Source organism: Mastigoproctus giganteus, chromosome 6 (genome assembly GCF_048544385.1).
Source record: "Mastigoproctus giganteus isolate SK-2022 chromosome 6, ASM4854438v1, whole genome shotgun sequence".
NCBI lineage: Eukaryota > Metazoa > Arthropoda > Arachnida > Uropygi > Thelyphonidae > Mastigoproctus > Mastigoproctus giganteus.
In genome coordinates this window covers 172982711-172992425 of record NC_143580.1, presented here as the reverse complement: position 1 = coordinate 172992425, position 9715 = coordinate 172982711, and the positions used below count along the sequence as shown (strand labels likewise).

Below are 9715 nucleotides of genomic sequence, written 5' to 3'. Positions count from 1 at the left end.
TTACATTCATATTTATGATTTTTTTTTAATAAAAAGTGATACAAAGACATTTGTAAAAATATTTGAACATAGAATTTTGTAAAAATATTTCAAAACAAAAATCAACAACTGGTATTCATTGAGGTTTATCACAAAATGTGTTCAAGAAATTTTGTAAAAATTATTTACATCAAGTGACTAGCCTATCCCTGAAAAATCTGACTAGACTGGCACAATATTCACAAGTTTATAAATAATAAAATAAAACTTCTTTAATACTTCAATCAAAAATTTAAAGCACCTAACACATTAATTTGTGGAAAATGTAAAAAATTCATTCATAAATATCTTATTAAAGGGCATATTTGTTTTGTCTATAAAAAAATGCCTCTTTTAGTACCAGTTATTAAAATTTAATAAATTACACATAAAAGATAGGTAGGAGAACACCTATGAAATAATAACATGCAGTGAAATAAATGTTCACTTGCATCAAGGAGAGTAATAAAATTGTAATTTGTTTATAAAAATACTACTAATAATGCTACTCTACTTCCGTTATTATATTCAATATTTAGAGCTGTTTCATTTGGGAGTGTCATGGGTCTTCTAGTTTTCTTCAGTACAGGATCAATATCAGCTAGAGGATTCAGTATAAGGGCTGCCATGGTTTTGTCTAAATCTCTGTTTATGTGGAGACAGACTTCTACTGTGTGAATATTTTCCCTATGAACAAATGTAAAATGAAATGATCTAGCATACAAACAAACAGTTCAAGAGAAAAAAAAGCATTTTTTCCCCAGTTTTTTTTTTTTTTTTTTTGACATAAATACACTTAATAAATAACTTTATTTACTAATGTTTTATGAGCATAAAGACTAAAAGGCAATTAAAGGTTATTTCCTTTACATTCTAATAAAGTTGATAACATAGTACATATTATTGCTGTGTAATTGGCAAATTACACTAGTGTTATTATTGCATTTAAGTATATTAGTTTAGTATGGTATTCTCAATTATACTGAATTTAAGCAGAAACCACACTCTGTGCTATTAGCTGTGTTCTGGAGATGTCATAAATTATACATTCATATAGAATGTGTGCCTCCAGTCTTCACTCTTGCCACAGGTGCAGTTTGGGTCATCACTCAGCCCTAAGGAGGTTAGTTTTGCCTTTAGAGCAGTGACCTGTCAATATAAATGTTGTAAAAATTCCAGGGGCATACCACTTAGGTGGCTTTGGGCTAACCATTGCCACTAGTGGCAATGGTTAGCCCAAAGCCACCTTTCGGTAAACAGACCTCTGGTTTCCTGCTCCCATTTTGTTTGCCATAGCTCATGGAGCTTTGTGGCTATTCTTTTTCTTTCAGCATTGAAGGTATTGGCTGTATCAAGGGCTATCCCCAGAAATTCTGTGGATATGCCCTTTTTATGTCTATAATGCAAGCCTCTTTTGGTTACTTACAGGTAAAGTGGGAGAGCTCTGGCCAGCAACTGTAGTGCAGGTGTACTTACTGTGCGACATGCTCTGGTAATAGTGAGCAGTATTGTCCTTTGCATCGAATTCTAATTTATTCCTATTTCTTACTATGGATGAGCAGGTGAACCATGCACCAGCTCCATATGTGATAACATGTAGTAACATTGCACAGTATGCGATTGCCAGGGTCTTTCTTTTGAGCCCCCAGCAATCATACCTGCATAATTTCTCACTTTCTTTGCCTCATTCCTTCAAATGAGGGCAAAAAGTTAATTTTGAATCGAAGACTACTCCAAGATATTTTGTTACCATTTTTATAGTAGATGTGTTAACTTTGTTTTGTGGATGTCTTCTTATATCCAAATTGCCTTTTAGAACTATTTGTTTGGTTTTGTCAGGCGATATTTTGAGCATGTGCATTTGTGGCCACTCCTGCAACTGCAAGAGGGCAGCACTTGATATTTTCTCTACAACCACTTGTGTGTTACCGATTACACGGAAAATCATGTCATTTGCAAAGGTCAGGCCTTCCATGGGCCCCGATGCAAGGCCAGAAATTTGTCCAGAACTATGTTCCAGAAGAAAGGGCCAAGGATTGAACCTCATGGGCAGACTTTATTCAAAGGCTGTGTCAATTCCTGGAACCTTGTGCATATGAGACACTTTTGCCTGTAATGTAGCTGTTTATTATCTTATAGAGGTTTTGTTAGGCATTTGCCTGGCAGAGTCTCCTAAGGACACTAGCCACCAGAGTGAGTCAAATGCCCCAGCAAAGTCAATAGAGACTGCCAGTATATATTTCTCCTCTGAGATTTTAAATGTTGTCAGTAGGCAGTGCATGACATCCACCATACAGATGCCCAGCTTAAAACCACACTGTTTCTGCGTAGTATTGAGCTAATCTGCTATATATTAGTCTTTCGTATATTTTCCTTAGTACAGGAAGTAGGGCTATTGGTCTGTATGATTTGGGATCAATAGGGGGTTTCTCAGGGTTTTTGAGAATTAATCTTAAAACAGCTTTTTTTCCATATTTTTGAGAATATATCTTCTATCATACAGTTATTATATAGTGCTATTTCTGCTAATTTTTTGATAATCTCGATAATTTCGAAAGAAATAAATTCCCAGGTTAAAACTTGGGCATTCATTTCTTTTGGTTTTAGATAGTGCTCTTTCTAAGTCTTGTATAGTAAACAGAGGTTCAATATTGGGATTGTCATATTCAGAATTTTCTTTTATAATGTCTAGCTGGATGGAGGAATGATCCCCAGTTCCAGTCTGAATAATACTGTCTAGGATGTTATTTACAGAATCTACCCAATGCAGGGTTAGGGTTCCATCTGGTTTGACAGTGGTTTCTAAGACATCTCCCACCTGGCAGCTTGTTGGTCACTATTCTGAAGACAACTGCCCAAAGGTTGTTTCCAGCAGTTCCCACCAAGTGCCAACAGCATTCCTTTTTCTTGTCTCTTATGAGGACTGTAGATTGATTCCTGAGAGTTCTATAAGAATCTCTCAAGTGCATCCACTTCATTTTGTGGCCAAGATGTTTTGGCTCTTTGAAAATTTCTCCTCGCTTTGTGAACCCTTCTCCTGAGTATAGTCAGTTCAGGGCACCACCAAGGACTACCTGCTTCCTTGGTTTTTTCTGTGGGATAGACAGGTTTGCTGTTTTTGTTAAAATGTTTGTCATAGTCATTGCTTGCTCATCAGGGCTATATTTGCCTGATCTAGACAACTTATTTTCTTGTTTTTGCAGCTCAGCTGCTGTATGTTCTACGAAAATCTGCCAGTTTACCTTTTTAAAGTTATACCTTTTGATATCCAACAAGGAGTGTTGGGTAGTTTGTAATTGCCTGTTTAGTTTGAAGGTAATGGCTCTATGATCTGATGTGGTCCAGACTGGCTGGACACACCAGTCTGTAATTTTATAAGCTATTGAATTGGTTGCAAGAGTAATGTCAATGTCACTCTCCCACATGGTGCTGCTAAAAGTTGAGAGGTTATTTGGTTGGTTGAGCACTTCAAAGGGTGAGGTAGCTATATAGTCTGAAAGTATCTAGCCGTTGTGTGTGTGCCTGCTCTATCTTCCATATGGCTATGCCATAAGGTCACACACTATGATATTTGCAGTAGGTATCAAGTCTATGACTGCTTGTAGGTATTCGATAGTTGGATTTATATCTTCCTGGTCTGGAATATAGTGAAATGATGTAAAACTGTCCTACAGCACTGGTGATATGGGCACCCAACCACTGGGGACAGAGGTGACCCACCTTTGTTACTGCAAGATCAGTATTTTTAACTACTATTGCTGTAGAAGGGACACCTGAGGTGTATTCTATGATTTTATAGCCTCTTGAATATCCTTGAATCCTACCCATGTGTGTGTGTGTGTGTGTGTGTGTAGAGTTCTTGGAGTACTACCAAGATATATATGTTATTTTCTTCTAATTTGAGTTTGATCTTATCTACAACAGCTCTTGCTCTTTGAGCATTCAATTGGACGAGGTTTAGAGCCCTATTCGCATTCATGTTTTCAATCTGGCCCATAGTTTGTTATAGACTGTATAAGTTTTACCATCTTTTGGCAATAGGGGCATTTGTCATCAGGTGCATAGCTAGTCTGCCATGCCACCTTACAGGTTGCACATTTTGGCAGTCCTTGTAATCATGGCCAGTGACTGCACAGTGGCCACAGACAGAGATTTCTGACTGCAGTTTCTGGCAGTATGACCATATTTATGACAGTTAAAGCACTTCTGTATGGGAAAGAATTCCCTGAATTTATGGCTGGGCCAGCCAGCATAGATTCTTTGTTGTCCTTGTAGGTTTTTCCAAATTCTGGGTGACACTTCCACAATGATATTGAATTGTCCATTTCTTTGTTTTTTGTCCCTCTTTTCAGAAGAAATTATTTGGCAAACTCGTCCAGTTCCATTGTAGAAATCCAACATAAGATCTCTTTCCAGAGTTGTCTCAGGGATGTCAAATATAATGATGTTTTGGTTCCTGCCCCTTGGCTTTTCTGTTTGCAGTCCCAATTTACTACTTCTGGGTTGGATTCAATCCTTTTAACATCCTCTTTATTTGTTACTTCAATTTAAAACTCCATTATCTTTTATTGTTCTCATGTTATTCACTTTTATTTCTTTCAAATTAAGTTTTAATTTTGTTTGTTGTTTGTTATTTGGTTTTTAGGAGCATTAGCAACTAAGGCCATATTGCTCCGGGATATACGGTGGTCATTCCATGACCTTTCCGCATTCTCCATATTTGGTGGTGACGGGCTCGAACCCCGGTCTAATCAAGAAGCGTGTGCTACGCACTGCTGCTCCTTCCCACCTGGCTATGGAGGCTTTTAATTTTGTCATGACAGTATCCCTGACTGCCTTGCTGGATTTGTATGTAAAGTTAGGCTTAGCCTTTATAATGATTATGTTTGTTTCTTTTGCCTTTGATATTTCCTTAGTCTTATTGTTGGTTTGTCCAGTTTGTGATGAATCTGCTTTGCTGGTCCTTATTACTTGGGCATAAGTCAAAGGTGAACAGCAAGAAAACACCTGGACATTGAAACCACTGAACTGATAGCTGCAAACTTGAAGATGAGTTATTTCAAGAACCTCCAAAGAAAGTGCCGAACACAAATGACTTTGGATGACATGTTTTTCAGAAGTAGCACGAAGCAGTGATCAGAAAGTACAATACACCAGATCTTGAAGATTGTCCAGACACCTTTGATGGAATGAGATCCTCCTCCCATCAAGCAATAACCTCTTCTCTATGAACTCCATCATCACTCCACCACTGATTTTAAGGGAGTCTAAGTTAATTGTTAATTTATTGTTGTTTCTTCATGTTTAAATCTGCATTTATCATCTTAAACATTTTGGTTTAAAAAAAAGTAAGTAAAAAAAGTGGCTTTTTTGTCTTTTTCATCTTTTTTAAAGTTTTTGTAATGTTTTACTATTTATTTATTTAATATTCTATATGAAATTAATACATATTTCTATTATACAAAATCACCTTTTAGAAAAGGAAATAGCTTAGTTATATGGTTAATGAAAATTTCAACTTTCATGAAATTTTAGGTTATTTCCACTATATGATGGGATCTCTGAAACAGATTACCATCGTAAGTGGGGATCCACTGTATATGATTCAAATTAATAATATATAATTTTGTTAATTTAACACAGTTAATTTAACACATGGTAATAAATAACGTGTACATTTCACAAGTGTGAGGACATTGCAATAAACTATCAATATGAACTGTACATTCAATTACTCATGTAGTACTTATTGACATTGTGCTATGGTTTTTGAACCCAGAATAATCAACTTAATTTTATGATTATTAAAATAAACAAAATATAACTAAATACAGATTCTATTTTCTTCCCCATCTGGTATCATGGACTACCTGTAAATGCTTTAATAAGAAAGAATATGCAAAGGAATGGGCACTTATCAAAAAATATCTGGATAACAAAGATGAATTCACAATACGCATAACACCTTTATACCAAACATGATGGCATGCTAATATAAACGTAGTGATGTAGCTTAGTGACCAACACAAAGATGGAGTAGTACGTGTGCTAGAGTGACCATGGTTCAAGTCCCTATGACTGCTAAAGAGTAACATTTCTTCAATTAATTTTCTATTTTGTAAACTTTATTGAACTATGTGCTTATTTGTTTAAAATTTCCACTGCAAGCAGTACCATATCGACCATGGTTCAAGTCCATATGACTGCTAAAGAGTAACATTTCTTCAATTAATTTTCTATTTTGTAAACTTTATTGAACTATGTGCTTATTTGTTTAAAATTTCCACTGCAAGCAGTACCATATCAAGCCTTCTGAGCCCTTGGATGCAAACAGGAAAAAACTGCTCCTTAATACACGAAAGGGTCCCAGTATTTTGCCACCTTGGTAAACACCATATCCAACTGAAAGCTGAATACAGTGTTTACCAAGCTTTCATATTGTGTGTTTGACTGTAGGTTCTTCAGATTCAATTGGCTTTCTTGTTTTTTTTTTTTTTTTTTTTTTTTACTGAAGGGTTAGCCTTAAAGAATTAAAATAAAACACTTCAATAAATTCTTATTAAAATAAAATGCTGCTGCTGCTGCAGTGTTAAATAAATAGCCATTATGTGACAATATATGATCAGTTCCAAGGCTAAAGCAATTTACATTTTTAATTTTTATATTTTCCAAGTTAGACTTCGGACTTTTAGATCATCTGTTAGCACCCCCATATGTCAGATGCCATATAGTCAAGGGAAAAAAAAAATTATTGCAAAACAAGAAATAATGGCTTAATATCACTTTTTAACAGTTTTTCTGTGGGCCACAAATGTTAGGGGTCTGTGGGCCAGGTCCAGCCCCAATGTTTACCTATCCCTATTCTATAAGAACACTTAATTAATAAGTGTTAGGAAATTAAACACTTGCTTTGAACAAATGGTTTTAAATAATAAGTTTTTTTTTTTTTTACATAATACTGAGATAACTTACATAATTCATTGCTCCTGAGGGCCAGCCTGAGTTTCTGAAAATAAAGTGAATAATTAATTCAAAACTGTAATATTATTAATTTCTAATTAATATTAAAATAATATTAAAAATTAAAATTAATATCAAAATAAAATACTTTGGGTCTATTTCTTAACAAATATGAGTTCAATCAATTTTTAGTTAAATTGAACTATTGTGCAAAGGTTTTGATCTATGTAAAATGTGTTGCATCTATATAAAATACGAAGCACATTTATTCTCTCTCTCTGGTGTACATGCGACACTTGAAGATGCACACCAAAATGGTTTACACATGCATCCACAGCACCTCCGTAGCCAGGTGGGCAGGAGCAGCAGTGCATAGTACATGCTTCTTGATTAGACCGGAGTTCGAGCCCGTGACCACCAAATACGGAGGATGCGGAAAGGTCAGGGAATGACCACCGCATATCCGCAGAGCAATATGGCCTTAGTTGCTAATGCTCCTAAAAACCAAACAAACAAACATGCATCCACATGAATTACAGTTACACAAATTCTCCACAATTCTGCATGCAGTTCTTGGGTAATGAACAGAAATGTAAAATTTAAGGATTATAATTATATATTATATAATGACACTATATGCAAAAAAGGATGTCAAATTTTTGTTATTATGATGTCTGCCTATGGTTTTGGTATTCTTTTCAAATTAGACAAACTATTCACAAGTCACAGGACCCAATTCAGACTTTGAATTTCATTGGAGACGTATTTCAAACAATCTGTATAAAAATGTATATAAAAGCCTATATCAGTGATTGGAGAAATGGTAGCGCCTTTGAAAAAATTCACATAACATTGTGTGTGTGCAGGGTATATTGATTAAAAGGCAATGGAATCTGTCTTGTTTATTTTTAGTGTCAGGATATGTCATCAGGATGCTTTCTGTCATATTGGTTCTGAAATTTTTGAATTTGATGTTAAAATTGGACTAAGTATTGATATTTAGATTTTATGATTTTTAAATTTAAACTTGTCCTGTATTGCACTTTTGATCATTGCCTCCATGATTTTCCCTGCCACTAAAATCAAGCTGACCACCAGTCAGTAGTTATTCACTTCACTCCTAGTAATGACTTTGTGTACTGGCAATATTGTTGGCGCTTCTCCAATCAATCCAACGATTCTCATCATTAACTTCAGTGGTTCAAAGTGCTCTCTCTCTCTCTCTCTCTCTCTCTCTCTCTCTTGCTGCTTCCCTCAAAATTACTGGGTAGATGCCATAAACTCCTCCAGAAGCCTAACTTGCTTTTAGGATTGAAAGGTTTTTTAAATTATAACCTTCTATAATTTCGATATTGTTAATTATATGCTGCCCAGCATTACTTGCACAGCTTTTACCCAACATTGGCAGGGAAGAAACTGTTCAAGTATATGACTTTTCTCACACACATTACAGAGGAATCCACTATCATTTATTCCATTTTTATTTGTATTCACATACATTTAAAACTCCTTGTCCCCATTCTTTCTTCTGTTAACCAACACTTTCTCATAATCAACCTTTGCCAGCTCAACCTTTTCTGCAGTACTATAACAGATCAACTTGTACCTGTTACAGGCTTCAGTACCTCTCCTCGATCTGTAACTTTCCCAAACCCTCTTTACTGCTCTATTAAACCGACTAGCTCATTATTTGCACATATTGGTATCTGCCCGACACAAACGTTTATGCAAATACAGTCACTCCCCGACTTACATAAGGGTTGTGTTCCGCGGAACTCTACATAAGTCGGAATTTCCCTAAATGCTTATATGCAGCACTCGCAAATTTGATTGAAGCAAAAAAGAAATGTTCAACAAACATGTAAATAGAATTATTTATTCAATATTTTTTATCTCATGCACAGGAAAAATTATAAAAAGAGAGAGGAGACAGGCATAATGTCAGCAAGTTTTACCTTTCGAGCATCACTGCCAGAATTAACTCTCCATCTGATAAGCATGCTACTGCAGAAATTGAGGGCTGTGGAGATTTAGAAGGGGGTTTTCCCCAACACATCACAAAATTTCTGTGCAGCTGCAGAATTGGCACTGGTGACTTCACCGTATACTTTAATGTTTTAGAAACCAGCGCGATGCTTGAACCTATTAAACCACCCATTGCTTGCCATGAACTTGGCTTGGGGTTCGCCGTACTTATTTTTAAGGGATTCAGATGGTCTACAAGGATGGGCACGTAACCTGGACCATTCAGAGATGTATCTAGATGTACCAGAGGTCCTAATGTGTGCCAGTTATCTTTGATATCTTCATAAATACTTTTTGCTTTTGCTTGAATGGCCATTGGACGCAGGAGCACTTGCTTCTGAATCTGATTTTGCATCCATATTATTAATAGCTTTTCCATCTTCAATATAGCACCTGAACACTGTTTTGTGATCACTGTTGATCCTTTAACATGTTCTTTTATACGTGCACTGTCTCTTAAAATAGTATTCACTGTTGAAGCAGCGAGACCTAATTCCATGCAACAGATGACAAACTTTGTCCTTGTTCGTACTTCTTAATTAATCATCTTCATTTCAAAATCAATTTTGTTTCGTTTCCTAGCACTGCCAGCACTTGCACTTTCCGTTGGTCCCTTTTCCTTCACCATTGTAATAAGTAAATAGGAATGAAGAGAAGATTCTGAAAATTTATTTAAGTTTTTTATATGATTGAAGATTTCAGTGAAGGGGAA

At 35.7% G+C, this 9715-nt stretch overlaps 1 protein-coding gene across 1 annotated transcript in view; it reads right to left on the bottom strand.

Annotated features, from left to right (window-relative positions):
• Positions 1 to 529: 529 nt before the first annotated feature.
• The window catches only part of LOC150084753 (uncharacterized), a 328924-nt gene continuing 319738 nt past the window's right edge, over positions 530 to 9715 (bottom strand). The window contains exons 18-19 of the mRNA XM_090375493.1: positions 6991 to 7024; positions 530 to 705 (exon numbers count right to left, since the gene is read on the bottom strand). Coding sequence (XP_090231619.1) covers positions 616 to 705; positions 6991 to 7024 — 124 coding nt within the window. The 3' untranslated portion in view covers positions 530 to 615. The remainder of the gene's footprint in view (positions 706 to 6990; positions 7025 to 9715) is intronic.